Source organism: Ctenopharyngodon idella, chromosome 22 (genome assembly GCF_019924925.1).
Source record: "Ctenopharyngodon idella isolate HZGC_01 chromosome 22, HZGC01, whole genome shotgun sequence".
NCBI lineage: Eukaryota > Metazoa > Chordata > Actinopteri > Cypriniformes > Xenocyprididae > Ctenopharyngodon > Ctenopharyngodon idella.
Genome location: NC_067241.1, coordinates 8,820,273 through 8,839,371, shown reverse-complemented (window position 1 = coordinate 8,839,371; position 19,099 = coordinate 8,820,273). Strand labels below are relative to the sequence as shown.

At 39.0% G+C, this 19,099-nt stretch overlaps 2 protein-coding genes across 8 annotated transcripts in view; both read right to left on the bottom strand.

The window, feature by feature from the left end:
- Positions 1-12,427, bottom strand: part of arhgap4b (Rho GTPase activating protein 4b) — a 32,664-nt gene extending 20,237 nt beyond the window's left edge. For 2 of the 5 annotated variants that reach the window (XM_051879800.1, XM_051879803.1), the window contains exons 1-5: positions 12,143-12,425; positions 3,661-4,172; positions 3,217-3,388; positions 1,538-1,700; positions 1,320-1,382 (exon numbers count right to left, since the gene is read on the bottom strand). In XM_051879800.1, the coding sequence (XP_051735760.1) occupies positions 1,320-1,382; positions 1,538-1,700; positions 3,217-3,388; positions 3,661-3,727 (465 nt within the window). In that variant the 5' untranslated portion in view covers positions 3,728-4,172; positions 12,143-12,425. Of the gene's footprint in view, positions 1-1,319; positions 1,383-1,537; positions 1,701-3,216; positions 3,389-3,660; positions 4,173-4,334; positions 4,508-12,142 lie in introns of all 5 variants that reach the window. The other 3 variants (XM_051879801.1, XM_051879805.1, XM_051879802.1) reach the window with 3 other exon arrangements.
- A 4,575-nt stretch (positions 12,428-17,002) lies between these two features.
- Positions 17,003-19,099, bottom strand: zgc:103759 (U8 snoRNA-decapping enzyme). 3 transcript variants are annotated; one of them, XM_051881065.1, is made up of 5 exons: positions 19,082-19,099; positions 18,405-18,521; positions 18,204-18,244; positions 17,865-18,090; positions 17,003-17,784 (listed from the first exon to the last, which is right to left on the bottom strand). In XM_051881065.1, exons 2-5 carry the CDS (start codon positions 18,465-18,467, stop codon positions 17,578-17,580), a joined length of 537 nt encoding a protein of 178 aa, XP_051737025.1. In that variant the 5' UTR covers positions 18,468-18,521; positions 19,082-19,099; the 3' UTR covers positions 17,003-17,577. The 3 variants fall into 3 exon arrangements, with proteins under 3 accessions (XP_051737025.1, XP_051737024.1, XP_051737023.1); XM_051881064.1 differs by lacking the exon at positions 19,082-19,099 and having other exon boundaries at positions 18,405-18,669; XM_051881063.1 differs by lacking the exon at positions 19,082-19,099 and having other exon boundaries at positions 18,204-18,259; positions 18,405-18,666.

Sequence of the window (19,099 nt, the reverse complement as noted above, 5' to 3'; positions counted from 1 at the left end):
ATAATAATTATTATGATTATTATTATTATTATTATTATTATAATTTCAAATGTTTATTTTTACTCCATAGGCCAATTTTTTATAGTTTTTAACATAAGCAGCCAGATATATTAAAAGGGTGCTTGATTATGATTTCACTTTTTTAACTTTAGTTAGTGTGTAATGTTGCTGTTTGAGCATAAACAACTTTTGCAAAGTTACAACGCTCAAAGTTCAATGCAAAGGGAGGTATTTTCTTTTACAGAAATCGCTTTTTTTTAACGGACCAAAACAAAATGGCTGGTAGGGACTATAACGAGCTTCTTCCCAGATTGGTGACATCACAAACCCCAAAATTTACATAAACCCTTCCCCCGGGAACACGCAACAAAGGGGGACATTTGTCATTTTGGCTGCGTGAGATTCTCCAGCTTTGTTGTTGTTGAGCAACCAAAGTGCAAACTGTTAAAGCTCCGCCCTTTTCTGGAAAGGGTACTGGAAGCAACAGCTAATTTGCATTTAAAGGGACACACAAAAATGGTGTGTTTTTGCTCACACCCAAATAGGGGCAAATTTGACAAGCTATAATAAATGATCTGTGGGGTATTTTGAGCTGAAACTTCAGACACATTCTGAGGACACCAGAAACTTATATTACTTTTTTTATTATATTATTTTTTCTCCATGGGCAAATCTTTTTTTTATTACTTAACATAATAAGCAATATATTTTAAGCTTACTGTTCAATTTATAAATACAACAAAGTAAAAAAAAACTACTTGTCAATGCGACATACTCAATTACGTCCTATTTTACATATTCTAATAAAACCCTATTTTTATTTTTTATGATCAAGCTTAGAGTATTTATTTTCAGAGACATTAAATACCTTCTAAGACTGCAAAAAGACACACGCACACACAAAAATCACTGAGCCTCCAGCCAAGACACTTGTGATAGGCAAGCTGTTTGTCTACTGGAGGGTAGAGAGCACACAGCTGCTGTCAGCCGGGGTCAGTGGGCTTGATCTTGCAGCTCTGACCTGAGCACAGCTAGAAAAATGAGCTCTGGAAAGCAGGGGGGCATGTGGGCTTTTTGTGTTACAGGATGGACCAAAATGCACTGAGGTCTATAGAAAGACATGCAGACACATTCAATTGTGAATGCATGAGCAAATATGTGCATCATGTGGTATTTAGTCAAGTTTAATCATGCTGTTTCTGGCTGCAGTGAGATGATGTAATTCAAAGCTGATGCCATTTGGACTCTATTTCAGTTCACTAGAGCGTGTTGCTGAGTATAAATTTAGCATGTTCACAGCAAAACAGCCTCCGACTTACCGTCTGCAGCTCTGTGGTGACTTTCAAAAGCTCATCCTGCATCTGGAGTCCCACCTCCTTGCTCTGAAACAGAGAATAAGAGTCAGTGTGTGAAATGAGGAAGATTCGTTGGCTGTGTTTTGTGTGGGAGTGTTTTATGTTGGTAAATAAGAGAGGAAGAGAAAGAGGGAAGAATTAGACATTGGAGTTGGTAATATAGTGGAGAGAGATTTCTATACCCGCTTTGCCAGGCGGTGTGTGTCCTCTATGCAGTGTGAAAGCCGCTGCGTGAGTGTGTTGCCACAGAGCTCGCTCAGTGAACTGTGATCTTTACTCTCCTGCCTGGTCTGGGTCAGCAGAACAGACCAGCACTGCGCCACCGACAGGTCTAACTGCTCCTTCCTAAAGAGAGACAAGAGCAGAGAGAATAAAAGAGATGGTTAAAGTCGCAATCTATTAGAAGTTGCAACAGATCTTTTCATACATATTTTGATGTACTTCAGTGTGAAACGGACTCTTGAAAAATAAAAATGTAGGCTGGGAACTTGGTTCTATTAGTCGGTTGTTGATTGGGTGAAGGCAGATCTAAATGCGAGCTTGCAGTTGATTGTAAGAAATGAGCGGTTTTAAGCAGACTAATTATTAGAGTATTCTTGCATATGTCACCAAAGAGAAGACTCAAATTTCGCCAGAAGATCCAGCTCGATTCAAAATTACGAAGTCAATTAAAAAAAACGAAACATGTATGGATGAATCATTAACAATATGATTAATAACATGCATTTTGAAAATAAATGGGGTGAATTTTCATTTCATTTACTTTAATGTCATTATATGTACACTGCTGAGTAGTAGTAAAAACGCGCAGCACAGAACGTAGGGGTCTCGAGACCGCAAAATCCAGAAATAAATAACATTAACAGCTTACAAATGATACAAAGTTGGGACATGGCAAAATGGTCAAAGACGTCCATAAAGTGCATGTTTACATGGAAAACAATTAAACACAGTAGTGGTGTTACTGAATGGATCAGTGTTTTTGCATGAATTGGTTTAGTGAACGATTCAATGACTCACTCACAAACACAGTCACTTATTTGGTTACTGAATATTTGAACAAATCGTTGCATAAATGCTTCATTGACTCACTCATACAAACAGCCACTCCATCTATCCATCCATCAACCCACCTATCCAATAACCTATCTATCCATCCATCCATCCACTCACCTATCCATCCATCCATCTATCCACTCACCTATCCATCTATCCATCTATCCATCCATCCATCCATCCATCCATCCATCCATCCACTCACCTATCTATATCTATCCATCCATCCATCCACTCCTCTATCCATCATCCATCCATCCATCCATCCATCCATCCATCCATTCACCTATCCATCCATCGACCCACCTTTCCACTCACCTATCCATCCATCCACTTACCTATCCATCCATCCACCCACCCATTCAGCTATCAATCCATCCATCCACTCACCTATCCATCCATCTATCCACTCACAAATACATCCATCCATCTATCCATCCTTTGACCTACCTCTCCACTCACCTATCCACCCACCTATCCATCCATCCATCCATCGACCCACCTATCACTCACCTATCCATCCACTCACCTATCCATCCACCCATCCATCAATCCATCCACTCAGCTATCAATCCATCCACTCACCTATCCATCCATCCATCCACCCACCCATCCACTCACCTATCCATCCATCCACCCACCCATCCACTCACCTATCCATCCATCCATCCATCCATCCATCCATCCATCCATCCATCCACCCACCCATCCACTCACCTATCCATCCATCCACTCACCCAACTATCCATCCATCCACTCATCCATCTACACATCCATCCATCAATGTTAAATGCAAGGTGGGTACCTCTTGGTCTTCACTGTGAACTTCTCGCTGAGTTTCTCCAGAGAACGGGCATATTCTGCCTCAATCTCCCCCCGTCTGCGCAGGTACTCGCTTAGATCCTGCAGCTGCTGTGTCTTGACCTCCACCTGCGCGTCTAGGATTTTGAGCTGCTCCGATAGCTGACCACGCACCTCTGAGCAAAGAGATGTATGGATGGTTTTCAGCACAAAAAGCGGCATGAACTGGTGAATTTGTATCCCCCTGCACTAGTGGCTCTGGCCTGGGGCTCAGAGCTGATTGGATGAGGGAAGACAGCATCCCTAATATTGCCTGCCTATAAATACATCACGTCGCAGGCCTACATCTTGCACATAGAACAAACATTAAATTTTGAGATGTACATTAGTCTGTACTACCTAACCAAGTGAAAGAAAGAGAGCATGAGATCAAATAGATTTCTTTTACCTTTGATTTGAGTCTCATACTCCGCCAGACTCCCCTTTTCCTTCCTCAGTTTTCCATGTGATGTCATGGTCTCCTTTGCTGGTGTAGCGCTCCTGTTGACTTGTTCACAGTAGCTCAAAGTCTGAGACGATCACGTACAGATTTTGTTCCTCTTCACAAAGAAATTCCTCTAATTCCGTATTGGTGTTTTTATTTTGCAAAATGATTTATATTTCCATGTTCGGTCTTGAGTTCATACTGAGCTACTAAAGAAAAATCTTTTCACTCTTTTCAGTCCTTCAATCTGTGCCTCAGCAGAAACGGAACAGGGAAGTCTCTGTGTGCATGTGTATGTTTGTGTGTGAGTGTGTGCGCTTGTGAACACGGAGGGAGTTCCAATCCAAGCGATTCTCTCTCAGCACTGAGCTTCTGCATTTAAAGATTCGTTTTCAGAGCAGAGAACGTTGCAGGGGCCTGATAGTTTTCTAGTTGTTTCCTGAAACTCCTGAGTGGTTAAATGTGATTGTCCTTGCCTGGAAGAGACAGTGAGAGAGACACAGAAGAAAGAGAAATTTGGTAAGAGGTGTAACGAAGACAAATGTACAAGACAGAAACGAACCATAAATGGAATATGGAAGTAAATACAAGATAAGAGAGAGACAGGAGAGGAAGAGAGATACAAAAAAAAACGTTACTTCAATATGACGTGTCACGGGCACTTCCAGAAGACTAAAAACGGTTAAGCGAAGAGAACACACCTGCCCACATCCTGTTTGTCTTCTATAGTGTGTGCAATTCAAAAAGATTCTCAGATGAAGACATCCTGTCAATCCTTAGTGAAGTATCCACACAACACATTTTACTACTTCTTAAAAAAAAAAAAAAAAAAAAAAAAAAAAAAAAAAAATCAACCTATCAGGTTCTCGACAGTTTTACAGTACTTCACACTGAATGTCAAGTTGCAACCCAATACAGTACCAAAACTGTATTTATTTTTGTACAATGCAACCTGTCCATGTTGGCACCTGCCTAATTTGGCTGCTTCCACAAGTGACAGATCAGTTTACATCAAAAATAGAGTCTGATTGTAAACAGCCTTTGAGAACATCAAACGATATAGAAACCGTTTTCTTCTTCTTTTTTTAGAAAGCCTGTTTATTTTGCTATCCTAACTATGAACATGTATATGGTTAGTTGCTATTTATTATTTGCATTTAGCATCTTCAATGTTGTCTGCAATCCAATCAGACAAACCTGTGACCCATTTTTTGATCACGACCCACCAGCCTAATGCTTGAGCTAATAACTCAAATTAAAGGCCTTAAACACATCAGAAAGGTAACGGAGGATTTTTCTGACTTAGCTCTGACTCAAGCTATGTGACTGATTGTTTGTTGTGGGATGGGAGCCTGAACTGCGCAGGAGTTCCTGTGAGTTGCGCCAGTGATGGCCGTTGGTCTTAAGAGAGGGTGGAGGGACCTGAGTCATCGTGGCTCTCGGCACAAACACACACAGTCATAATAGTCAGAACAGAGAGTGCTGCTCCAGCACTGTGCATTAAGAATTTAGAGTACCACACATGTATGGTGAGTTTCTTTGTATATAACCTGAGAAACGCAAAAAGAAATGTTCGGCACATTGTGAGTTAATGTACATACATTTAATAAACGGGCTTCTGAAAATAGTAATTTGTCTCATGTATGTATTTAAATTGGTGTGTATATGTGTTTTAGGTCCAAGATTCACAAATTTTTTGTAAGCCAAGCAGCTCTGACGTAAAATGTTTGCTTGAAGTACCCTCTGAGATTTTAAGTTAATATTTCATTTTTTCATGTTCACAGTTCTCTGATGTTGTTAATGGTCGCATGACATGCAAGTAACAAATAAAATATTTAATGTTTTTTAGCAAATGTTTTATTTTATTGTTATTATTTTAAAATTATTTATTAAGTTTAATTGTATATTTTTATGATTTAATAAATTATTAGCTTTTCATTACGAATCCCAGTTTGGGAAAACATGTTTTAGGCCTTTGGATGCAATTTAACCCTTTCAAGCGTGAGTTTAAAATATTCTAGCTGACCCCCCAGAGGGAGTTTTTTTAAGGCGACCGTTATTTTAGAACGTTTGCCCTTATTGTTTGCATGGCGACGCGTCATGTGTGTCACGTACGCTGAACGCAGCTACAATAACACTGTATGACAGATGGATCGCTATTATTTTGTTTTTGCTTTTTTATTTAAAATATTCACAAACTTGCTTACCATGTCATCAGCTATCTGATATTCCGATTCTCAAATATGTGTAAGTGAGTGTGTTTTGTCGTTTAAAAACCTTTATAAATGATCTTTATCTTGATCTATAACGCGAGATGGGCGCCGCCATCTTAGTTTGCCCCGCAGTTCGCAGAGTCCTGTGAGTCGGATTTACAGCAGGTGAATTCATCAGTTTCTCCCGAAATATATGCAAGTAAGTGGCTGATGAACTGGAAGAATAAATTTTATAGTTACTTAGGCCCATTATGTGTGTCTGATGTCGGCAAATTATATTTGAATGGATTTTTATTGCTGCTTCCACTGATGTCTGACATCATTGTGTATTTTATAAACTCTAAATGTATTGTTTTACTGGTGCTTATGTGTATTTAAATGTCTGAAACCTTAAAAAAAAAAAAAAAAAAAAAAAAAAAACATTATGTGGCTGAAAACACTGCATAGCTGTGATATATGACAAGAGCTGAGCGCCTCCGTCTCGCAGCCAAAGCGCGAAAGCACAGTTTGAATCTGGCAGTTATGAGACTGAACGTTATAAATCCCATATGTGGGACCGTACCGCTCAAAGGGTTAATTTAATTTAATTTATTCAATTTCTGAGTGGAAATTGTTTCAAAAGTAAATCCTGCACCAATTTATTTAAATAGTATAAAAATAATTTTTAGGCGACACATTTCCTCGTCAACTGACTCCATGCAAAAGGCACATCATGCACTCTCAGTCATTGAGCGGTCATGACAGTCTGCTCTTCACTTCCTCCATCTCAGTGTTTAGAGGTCAGAAGCCTAAGCCAGCCAATCAGAGCTCAGTAGAGACTTCATTATGATAATGCTATTATTGATTCACAAGAGTTGAATCGAATTTGTGCACAATGGGGTTGAATTCTATTGCATTAGTTTATGCCAGCACTGCTGAATGCCAGTGTTTTTTTGATATATACTCTTGGCAGTAGTTTCTCTATTTTGCAGAAAAGATTGAAGCATTTTAAATATTAAATTCTAATCTGATATTTCAGGCAAAAAGAAAACCATGGTGACCAGTCATCAGATTGCATAATTGCATTTAGCAATTCACAAATAAGCAAATCTATCATATACTGTATATAGGCTTCTATGCAGGGCCGTAGCTGGGGTATCCGGGGCCCCGGTGCAGGTTGCTGCTGTGGGCCCGCTTGAAATCTGTCAGCTACACATAAGCAAGCATATATATATTGATCCAGCAGTGGAATGCCAGTGTGAAACCACTCCGGTGTCCTGACTGAGTGAATGTGCCTGTTTAAACTTGATCTGTCTGCTGTATTGAGTTAAAGAAACTGAGGGGAATTGGAGATCCATGGGATCAATCCTGTTTTACGCTCCCAGTGGAGGCAGGGAAGAAGCTGAGCTCTGGTCTTATCTCTCAGAGCAGAGGACCACAGGGAGCCCTCACACACACACACACACGCCGCTGAGATCTCTGCTGTGTTCTCTCATTGCCATGGAGTGATGCTCCTGCCGCACAGACAAAGGCACAGATATTCAAGGCTGAATGTAATGTATCACAAAATATTTATTTAAAGGGATAGCTCACCCAAACATGAAAGTTCAAATACATTTACTTACACTAGCCATTCCAAGCCTTTCTTTTTTCAGTGGAACACAAAAGAAGATGATTAGCTGAATGTCTAAGCTGCGCTTTTTGAAAATGGTAACCATGGCTGTCAAATATGACTTTCAAGGCAAATTTTGGCCTCGACAGATAAGGCAGCTCACACAAAGCTATAGTATGGCTTTGAAAGACTTTGCTAATAGAATATGAGTTGTATGGACTAGATTTATGGCCCTCGTTTGTCTTTTTTTGGAGCTTGACCTCCACTCATGGCTTGTTTCCGCCGAACGGTACAGTACAGTACAGAACAATTTGGGACGGTAAACCCTGATCCAGCTTGCGTTTCCACCGCCAACAGTACCCTTACTTGATAGGCATGGTGTATGCCAAAAGTAGCACTTGATAGGCACCTCCTGGGTCGACCATGGTACATTGCTGTGTGCCGACATTGTGTTGCAGCGGTATTGTGTTTCAACTGTACATTTAAAAAATGTACAGCTCTTCTTGTATTGTCATTCCCCTTACCAATCAATGTTCTGCAGTGATACTAGCTCCACCCTTTAGCTACCAGATTACTGTGCTAGGTACCCCAACGGAAGGGTCCCAAAAAAGTGGTACGGTACAGTACGGTTCGGTATTTTGGTACCATTCACAACTTCTGACAATCAAAACAGAAATAATCGCATACCATACTGTACTGTACCGTACCACTCGATGGAAACTAGCCATTAGACTACATGGAAAAGGAGCAGCTTCAACATCCTTTCTAATATCTCATTTTGTATTCCTAGGAAAAAACATGTTGGTGAAAAAAAATGGGTGAACTATCCCTTTAAATAACATTAAGCTCACAAGCTGTGGAAGTGGACACATCCTTCAAAAGTTCAGGGTCAGAAAGATTCTTTTATGTTTTTGAAAGAAATCTCTAATGTCTCAAGGCTGCATTTATTTCAACAAACAGTAATACTATGAAATATTCAATTTAAAACCGTGGTACTCTTTTCAGGATACTTTGATGAATATAAAGCTCAAAAGAGCAGCATTAATTTGAAATAGAAATCTTTAGTTACAATTTAAAACTCTTCACTGTCACTTTTGATCAATTTAATGCATCCGTGCTGAATAAAAGTAAGTATTCATTTTTTTCGAACAAGATGACCATAAAAATGACTGTAAACTGTTGAGCGGTAGTGGACCTACAATAACAAACAGCTAAAACACACAATGTATATTTCCCAGCAGCACCCACAAACTCTTTCCTGTCAATATACCAACACAATACTCAAGTCACACTATGAAATGCAAAATACCCGTAACATTAATCGCCACTCAAAATGGAAACAAACCGACTTGTCTAATTACACAACACTAAACCACAACATCATACCTACACAACAGCACAGAAACTCATGTGATGTGACCAATGATAATTCATACCACATCCGTGACACAGTTAGACTTCACACTCATGATCTCCAAGTGAGCTACAAATGTGTGTCTGTCCAAAGACCTTATTAATGTTCATTATCTACAAGTAAATTACATCACAAATTCACCAAACACCAATAAAGTGAGCATAATTCTGAATTTACACATTATGGACTATGATAAAGTGCATTTCCGCAAAGGCAATTAGCAAATATGGCCTGAGGCTAATAAGTTGATTAAGATATGCCTTGCTCTGATGGCTGGCCCCAATGAAACATCACAAATGAGATCTTTGTAGAATCTGAATGGTTACTCATAGTCAGCAATGCAATTAAGTCTCCCAGTTTTCTCCTAAGGAAAGGGTCCAGAGATTCAGAAGAGATCTCAATAGCTTTGTTTCCATCTATCTAATTTTATGCACATTTTGGGATATTGTATAAAAAAACCTGGATGGAAATGCCAAGATCTGCAAAAATGCACATTAAAAAATATATATATATATGCGCTCAATTGAAGTGCATACATTTTTTTTATCTGATCAGAAGACATGCACATAAACTACTGAATAAATCCCTCCCTCAACAGTGGATGTGATTGGATAACTGGACTAACCTGCAGACCAATCGCACTGCACAGCATCTCAAATGTTGGTTTCTGAAATGCCCGAGTATGTCATCAGAATGATTCGGCATAATGACCTCCTAGAAACGTCTCACATGATTCTGTTTCCAAACACCAGACATATGAACGCTAGATAATGACAATGTTTATTGCGTTTTGTCTGCGCGCTCTTAGACGCAAGTCATTTACTGTATGATGTAGGATAAAAGAGCCACAGTGGCTTCCCCAATTGCAGCAACTTCTTTTTTTAATACAAATATTTTGCACCAATTTCCCAAGAAGTGACGATTTTGTTCTCTTGAACACATGGGAAGGAAACGCTGCTTTATTCACAAATGTTGTGATATTCCAATTTTGTGCAACTAGATGTCTCAGCTCATACAATACAGTTCAAATGTTTGGGGTCGGTAAGAATATTTACTGTTTTTGAAAGAAGTATCTTATGCTCACCAAGGCAATGTATTTTATTTCTGTGATGGCAAAGCTGAATTTTCAGCAGCCATTACTCCAGTCTTCAGTGTCACATGATGCTTCAGAAATCAATCTAATATGCTGATTTGCTGCTAAAGACAACCATTAAACATTTTCCTTCTGAGAAACTTCTGAGAAATACAATTTTCTTCTGGACAGAATGGATAGATAACAGAGCTTTGAGGGACAGCTCAGAGCAATAAATGTAGGAGCTGAGTAGAGGTCATGCTGAGATGAGACTGCTTATCTGACAATCACGATTCCCTTTCCTGCACTGTCGCTCCTTTTCAGCATGTGTACATGAAAACACACACTTACACACTCTCTCACACACACACTCTAATCCTATATTAAGAAGCTTGAGTCACTGTATTCTTTCCTACACTTCTCCTGAAGTCTGACATTGTGACGTGCTCTGTGGGGTACAGGGAACACATCTCTCCTCTCTCTGCGTTTCATCCCTGCTTATCTGCCAAGTTTTGCCTCTGAAGACTCATACATCTATCCTTCAATCCCCCTTTCTAGGAAGCATCTATCCAAACTGCTACATATCTGCATTTAAAGGGTTATTTCACCCCAAAATGACATCTCTGTCATTGTTTACTCATCCTCAAATTGTTCCGAACCTGCATGATTTTTTCCATGGAACACAAAAGGAGAAGTTTAGCTGAATGATGACGCTTCTCTTTTTTTTTTTTTTTTTGCATAAAATGAAAGTGAATGATAACCAGACTTTCAAGCTAAAAAAAAAAAAAAATGCAAAAAAGCACTATAAAAGTGGTCCATATGACTCATGTGTCTCAAGTCTTATAAGCCATATTGTACAATCGGTTGTGTGAAAAACAGACAGAAATTTAAGTCATATTTTAGCTCTCAGAACACCTGCATGTAATTTCAAACCTGTATGACTTTCTTCTGTGGAACACAAAAGAAGATCATTTGAAAAACAATCCAGAGTTGTTTTCGACCCTATTACTTTTCATGACATGGACAAAACATTCATAAAACAAATACATTCTTTTGTGTTCTGCAGAAGAAACTAAGTCATACAGGTTTGGAACGACATGAAGGTGAGTAGATGATAACAGAAGTTTCATTTTGGGGTGAATTATCCCTTTAAACTTCATTCATGTTCATGTCGGTTTGACACCAGTGTTTCAAAATGTATCTGGTTCTTGTGTGTCTTGTAACCAGTTGTACCGCGCCAAATTTGAATATGAAAATCTGAATATTTATAATTAGAATATTATCTGAAGATTTATCAATATATATTATTTGAATATTTTTATCTATTTAATATTTGAATATTTAAATCCGATAACTTAGATTTGAGAGCGAGGGTAGCGGAGATTTAAATGTAGGTTTGTTCGTCACATAACGCTATGACTTCAGATTACTTGGAACGTAGTGCACAAGTCATATGGACTACTTTTATAGTGATTTTTTGTCATACTTGATGCCTGAAAACCCCTGTTCATTATTTAATTCCATTGTATGGAAAGGGGCAGCATGAACGCTCTGCTAAACATCTCCTTTCATGTTTGACAGAAGAAAGACACGTCATACTGGTTTGGAACAACAAGTAGGTGACTTAAACAATGACAGAATTTTAATTTCAAGGTGTACTATTTCTTTAATGGTGATTTGAAGTGTGAAAATGAAAGGCAGGAGGAAGAGAAAGAGAGATACAGGGAAACCCTCAGTCAACACCACAGAGGTAGAGGAGGTGAAAGGTGAGGTGGTGAGGTGGAAGACTGAAGCAAAGAGGTGATACGGACTGCCTGATAACAATCAATGCTGCAGAGACACACTGAAAGAGGAAGCAGCCCGTCAGTTAGTGTCTTTCTCCTGCTGTGTGGCATTCATGCGCACAATCAGTCATGTATGCAAAAGCACGTAGCCTATGTAAACGCGTTGGACGGATCCGCCAAAAACACGCACACACACTCATCCTATTGAGGGGATAACTAAGAAATGCTCGCTGTCACACACAAACATGTCAGTGAACCTCTACTGCATGTGTGAGAAGATGGAGGGAGAACACATAAACATACAACCGGTCACGCTGAGAGGAATACACAGTGCATTTACAGCCATAAATAATAAAGAAAGCCCAGTCTTACCTCATTCTCCTAGGATCTGTCTCTCGCTGGACACAGAGAACAAACACTGTGTTTGAGTCTCACAGATTTCATGCAGTCAGCTTGATTTCACCCCCTCTGACACATTGTATACACATGACTCTCTCTCTCTCTCAGGAGTGCGTTTACAATAAGGTGGAAGCACGCACATAAACACACACGCATGCATGCTAGAAAACAGCTCCCCTTCTTTGGTTCACACACATACATGCACACACCACACGCGCATGCTGAAACACAGCCTCTCACTCTGTCTCCTCAGCTCTCAGGCAATCAGAGAGAATGTCATAACCAAAGCCACGCCCCCTGCGCCCCCCTCCCCGCAGGCTTACTATAAATACAGAGATGGATATGAATATGCTGTCTTGTTCTCTTAGACATTCCCCCCTCCCGTTTTGTTCCATCTCTCATTCCTAATATTCCCTCTCTGTGGCCATGAAATGCTTCTCTTATGACCTTGCATTGTGCTCGCGGACTACCAGCCCCCCTTTTTCTGCACGCACACACACACACACACACACACACATACACATAAACACACGTTCAGAATTAATGTACAGTCATTAATCTATTTAATGCTCTTGCAGATGAGCTATAAAACTGATGCTAATGCCAATTCAAAAGGGATTGAATGGTTAAGAGCTATAGCTGGGTGATAAACAAACAATGGCCGACGCATACACACACACACACACACATACACCTGCTGCTGAGACTGACTGTAATGGCCGGTTTACACAGAAGGCGTTTTTACCGCTCCACTGCGCTGTTTTTTTTTTTTTTTTTTTTTTCTTTCTTTCTTTCTATGTAAACATGCACCGTTGACCTTTACGCCGCGTCGAAGTTAAACTTTTTAAAACGTCGTCGTTTATCATTCTATTCTACCAACACCACGCGCGCGATGTCATGTGCTAATGACTTATCTGTCAGATCTAATATTCACTGGATGTGCAAATATTTATGTAGCTCATTAGCTCCATTATTGTTATGCATACGATAAGAGCAGGGTACAACGAGTTTTTCAATAAGTTCGCACCTCACAGGAAATGGTGCCCACATAACCGCCAATTTACTCAGTCTTTACTCATCACAGAAACCACTAAAGGATACTGAGAAGTGTTGAGTGTGGGTCGTGACTTGTAAACGTGCCAGAATCATTTTGTTGTTGAAACATAAATGCTCGTCTAAAGAATTTAGAAGAGGCAGTTTTTTTTTTTTATCTTTTTGTAAAAACACCGGGTTCATTTGCATATGCATGAGAACAATTTTAGTTTGGTAAATGAGAAGACCTTAAAGGGATAGCTTAAATAAAATAAAATCTTTCATTATTCACTCATCCTCATGTCATTCCAAACCTGTATGACTTTCTTTCTTCTTCTGAACACAAAAGAAGGTGTTTTGAAGAATGCTGGTAACAAAACAATTTTACCATTGACTTCCATTGAATGAACAACAAAAACATTAACAGGTTAGTTCACCCAAAAATGAAAATTCTGTCATTAATTACTCACCCTCATGTCATTCCAAACCCGTAAGACTTTTGCTCATATTCAGAACACGAATTAAGATATTTTTGATGAAATCTGAGAGCTTTCTGTCCCTCCGTAAACTATATACACTTTGACGCTTCAAAAAGTTCATAAAGAGATTGTAAAACTAATCCATTTGAATTGAGTGGTTTAGTCCAAAATTTCTGAAGAGACACGATCGCTTTATATGATGAACAGATTGAATTTAGGCTTATATTCAGCTCGCACATCAGTTGTGGTAAACAGAAGATCAAGCATGTTTGCTTAAAGTGTGCGAGAACCAATGTGTTACACAGCATGTTTGAGCTTCTGCAAGAGGCTTTTTCTTGCGCGTCCTTCAGGTTCGGTTGAGCTTCTGTTTATGTTCGCTGATCAATGTTTATGTAACATTATAACATAAAATATCTAAAGAAAGAAAGAAAGTCATACAAGTTTGGAATGACAAGAGTGTTTTTAGGTGAACCATCCCTTTAACATCTAAAATGAGCAATGTAATGCAATGTAAATGTAGCAATGTAATCATTTACATTTTGTGTTTTAACATTCAATAAATATTTAATTTAATAAACACAGTTTGAATTCCTGTTCTGAGTAAGGCACTCTTAGAAGAAAAGGTTCTACATAGAATCTTCTGTCAGAGGGTTCCCATTCCCATTTTATGGATTTAGTTTTAATTAATTTTCCTTTAATTCATTTTTAATTACATTTCATGAACTAAACAGCTTGTAAACATACTTTATCACTAGAAAAATAACTTTTCGCATAAAGAGTTCTTTAAAATTGAGTCAAGAACCCTAGGGTTCTATACAGACACACATTGAACCTTTTTTTTTCTAAGATTGTGCAAAGAGAAGTTCAACCCCTTCACCTCCCCCATCTTTCCTGTGCTTGTTTCCTTCCTCTCTCGGGTTAAGCCTGTGTTCGCTCTCTTTCTCTCACTATAAAATCCTCAGGATGTGACAAATATAGGGAAATTAAGCCCCCTAAATCCTATAATGTGAAACAAACACACAGATAATATGTATTTACACGTACAACCAGACAGAAACACACACAGCTGAGAGAAACATCTGCAGCTGCAGTGCAGCCCAATCTCACTAGAAATAAAAAGATTGATGATTATTGATCCCTAAAGAGAAATTCAGTGCAGCGGCAGCAATATTAAACAGAGTGCACTCACGACACAACTATATATGTGTTCATATACAATATAAATGTGTAATGTTGTGTGCAGTTGGTCAAGAAGGACTTATAAAACCATGGATATAATACAAGGATTGTTGCACATGCTCCAGCTCCCTTGTGGCAAACGAATGGTCTACGAGAACCATCACCCCACCCATGAGTGCTTGGAAAGGCGACTCCACTGTGAGGGTGGCTGGGGGGAAGCCATGATGAGACATGAACATTATAACAGGTTGTCAGATTTGTGCAACAAGAGAAGCGACTTATAGGGCCCGGCAGGTAGCAACCACATACACAGTTTAACATTGTCTGCGCTACCTCTGATACGATTGTTTTTACATTTTCCCCTCTTCCCGCATCAACCCGTACTACCCCGGCCCGTCCTCCCTAGGGACAGTTCAGTTTCCACTTGGTCAGTCAGTCCTCACAGCTTTGACCTACTTCACGTCTCTGGCTTCAAACACGTACTCATAGCCTCGCACACTCAAAACTGCAGCGATGCAAATGAATGCTGAGTAGTGATAACAAAGATGATTTCACCTGCTGTGGTCTGATGAACACATCAACAAAGATCCTGTTCAAAGATACTGATGGACTACATACAGACGTGTGCATTGATTGTAGAGTGGAGCTCAAAAGCCTGAAACCACACTGAAAATCTGAGATTCAAAATCATTTTTTAACTTGGACATAAAGAGGAGGGTTATTATGTAAAAAATTAAACAAAAACAAAAAAATTGAAGCAAATTTGCAGCATGTGACACTTTATTCGGGTGGGTCAGATGTTCCTACTTCAATTGAAGCTCTTTGAATAACCCTACTGGAGAACATGATCATCAGGTTTCACACAAACTTGTGGAGTTCACAAAGCTGTCAAAAGGAAAAATCAAATAGGAATTTTTTCAATTCAACTTTCACTCCAATTCTTATTCTGATAATATCATTCACTTGTAATAAAAAGTTAGAAAATTAAATGGGAAATAGAAATGTTTTCACTAGTGGTCTCACACTTTTAGACCACTTACTACACGTATCTCTTGAAGTTAGCTGTATGTTTTCCAGAACATATAGCATGGTATATGCTTAGAATAAGAAAAGAAAACAAAACAGGCAAAAAAAGTTTCATGCTACAAGAAATCGCCACATCTTAATGTAATCATTTAACAGAACAGTAAATTACTGAAAATGCAAAGTATGAGTCAGTCAATAAAGAACTCTGAATAATGGAGTTTCTGACTAAAAGATTGAGAATTATGAAAGTCATCATGAGTTTTGCACATAAAAGAGGAAGCTAAAATGAGAGCTACTGCACTCTCATTTCATTATTGATGCAGGCAAAATTTAACACTAATTTAAAGGTTATGTAAGACAATAAGTAAGCCATTAGTAAATTCCTCCAAAAAGTATAAACACTGTTAAAACATTGCTTAAAATGATAAAAAAGTCCCCCTGTAATCAATACTTTTATCCCTTAAAACTCATATTTCATCACCAAAATTACATATTTAAATGTTTTTTCCTTTCTTCATGCCTTAAAATAGCTTGAATGTAAGCCTACACCCTTGCCTCATTTAGTATATGTGGTTCAATGAATATGCAAATTAGCCCCGCCTCCACTCACCTACACTAGTTCAGAGATCCACCCGTTGACGATCACACGTTGACATGATTGGTCACAAGGCAGTTGTGACATCAGAAACACCAGCGATTTCAAATCGCGTCTTTGGTTCACTGCAGTTTAAAGGAGAAAACACTCCACAGTGGTGTTGACTTATGAATTTGCACATGGTTTGTCTTAAAGCATAATAAAAACACAACATAGACATATAAACAACATTAATAGCTTGATTTTCACCACAGGGGGACTTTAAAACAATGCTGTTTGTTTGAGGAGTCTGCGGCATTGTGCAACCAATGGTATGAGTTTGGGGCGGGACTGAGAGGGAGTGTTTTGAAAAAATAAAGTTATTATTTGTACAATTACACACTGCAGCTTTATCCTATAGCAAGAGATAGAGACTTGCTTGAAAAAGTGCCTGTCAAATAAGGCAGCCTGTTAGCACAGCTCTGTGGTCATTCTAAGTACTGCAAGTGGTGCTTTGATACAAATTTGGAAGAGACACAAGCCTTCCATGTCGTCTGCTGTTTATTAGTCCAACTAGCATGCACATTTCTTTTGCAAATATCTAACTCACATAAACAGATCTGATATAAATTCATCAAACAGTATTGCTTCACTGCCATAAGGATAGCAATCAGCTCTCTTAAGCACCTATGCATAAATAGTAAATAATACTTTTACATACTGTATGTAAATTATATGCAAAAACAAATTACATTTGTTGAGGTATAATTATTGCAACATCTCAGAGTCATATTAATTTGCTTAATTTATGCTCTAATATTGTAGAACAGGGACTATGCAAAAAGAATTGTATCAAACAATAACAATCCTATTTAGTGAATTTGGGGTCATGAATTGTTAGTGAAATTATGATAAACAGTTAAGGTTCTATAATTATACAGGCCTGCACCATTGAGACACATGATATCTACAGAGAGTACATGCTGTACATGGCTGAATCAGGACCTGATGGTAGGGTGATAACAAGAGGGAGTTTCTACTGGCACTTGGGGGGTTGGGCTACTGTGATGTAGCTGTAATGGCCCAGGGGTGAAAAGGCACCGCTGTGTAAACTAATGTCAGTGCGGATCATCGCTGTGTGTGCGTCTCATCTGCTCAGCCTGTCTCACAGCCTTCTCCAGCTCCCCCTGGGACAGCAGCCTACAGTGTTGCAGGGCAGAGAGCAGCTGGGCCCGAGAGTTACTGATGAACGAGTGGGACAGGAAATAGGGGAGACCACCTCCATTCTTCAGGAAGTAGAGAGGGACTCGGACCATACCCAATACCTGAAGACGGACAAGAAAGTTGCCTAATAAGAGTTTGTGAATACATTTACACGCACATGAAAAGAATAAAGAGCTTTTACCTCTAAACCATGGTCTGTGGCTGTAGTAACAGCTGCTCTCTCAAGCTCTTTCAGTTCTGACTCTGTCATCTTCTTGATGTAGAAGTGTGTGATGAGCCGAGGGCAGGATGGAGAAAGGCAGGAGGATACGTGATTGTCCACGCCCACAGGCACAGCCACGCCCACCTCCTCGTGAAGCTCTCTGCTAAGCCCCGCCTCCAGCGTCTCTTTAGACGGGTTCACCAATCTAACAGATTATAAAACACAATACAGTCTCCATTAATAATTCCTGTGCATTTATAAACAACTTTAGACAAATTATTTAAAGTTTTATTTTTTCGTGCAGAAAGTTGAACTCACCCCCCTGGGAAACCCAGCAAGCCATCAAAGCGCATCTGCATCTGAATAACAGTAATCTGAATTCAGGTTCATAAGTTCAGGGCGTTCATTATTTACACATTATTTTTTAACTTCCTGCTTTGGTAGTGCATCTGTCGTAGTCGCACTCGTCAGATAAAGGTAAAAAGGTGTGTAGGTCACAGTAAGCGCACTCTTCCTTACCAGTACTATATGTTTGATTGGGATTTTCCCGAAGAGTTTGGCACTAGAGTCTCCGTACAGCATAATGTGACAGGCATGTCTGTAGCCCTCCCGTGTCAACGCATCTTCTCTCGTGATCTGTTCCGCCATTACGGGACGAGTGATAAACAAACAAATAAATCAGTTAACTGTAGGTTGAATGACGCGTATTGATAAGTAAGATCAATAACACTTGTAACAATATGTGCGTTTGCAACAACGTGCCACTATAATCACCTGATGTCAACTATTTCAAAATACTAGTCCATTTGAGAACGCCATTAGTCATGACAATAAACCATATAAAACACACAGTCAACATAATAAAACTGTACAAATTTTTGTATTTACATCTGTCAAAAAAGAATAAAAAATATTTAAAAAAAAGTCTGAAACCTTCGAAAGAGATGCCAAAGTATTTCACAATTATTTTAAAGAAGCAACAGTATTAACCTATTTCACCTGCCAAACTATTGTTTCCACGGCATTTGTTGTAAGGTTGGACACAATAATTCTCACAATAACAAATGAAAACGATAGGCTTATTCAAATAAATGTTTCTTGATAGTACTACAGAGTTTACTACAATATTGCATAAAATTGAATAGTTATGGACATTATAATTCAGTGCGTAGTTTTTAGTAACTTCTTAGACGTACCAAAGTCCCTTGAGTCTT

Excerpts from the sequence above, each read along its gene's own strand:
- zgc:103759 (XM_051881063.1), bottom strand. The coding sequence starts at position 18,533 with ATGGCGGAACAGATCACGAGAGAAGATGCGTTGACACGGGAGGGCTAC. Across the intron at positions 18,091-18,203 it reads TTGCTGGGTTTCCCAGGGGG|ATTGGTGAACCCGTCTAAAG; the intron begins GTGAGTTCAACT and ends ATAATCTGTTAG. Across the intron at positions 17,785-17,864 it reads CCACAGACCATGGTTTAGAG|GTATTGGGTATGGTCCGAGT; the intron begins GTAAAAGCTCTT and ends GTCCGTCTTCAG.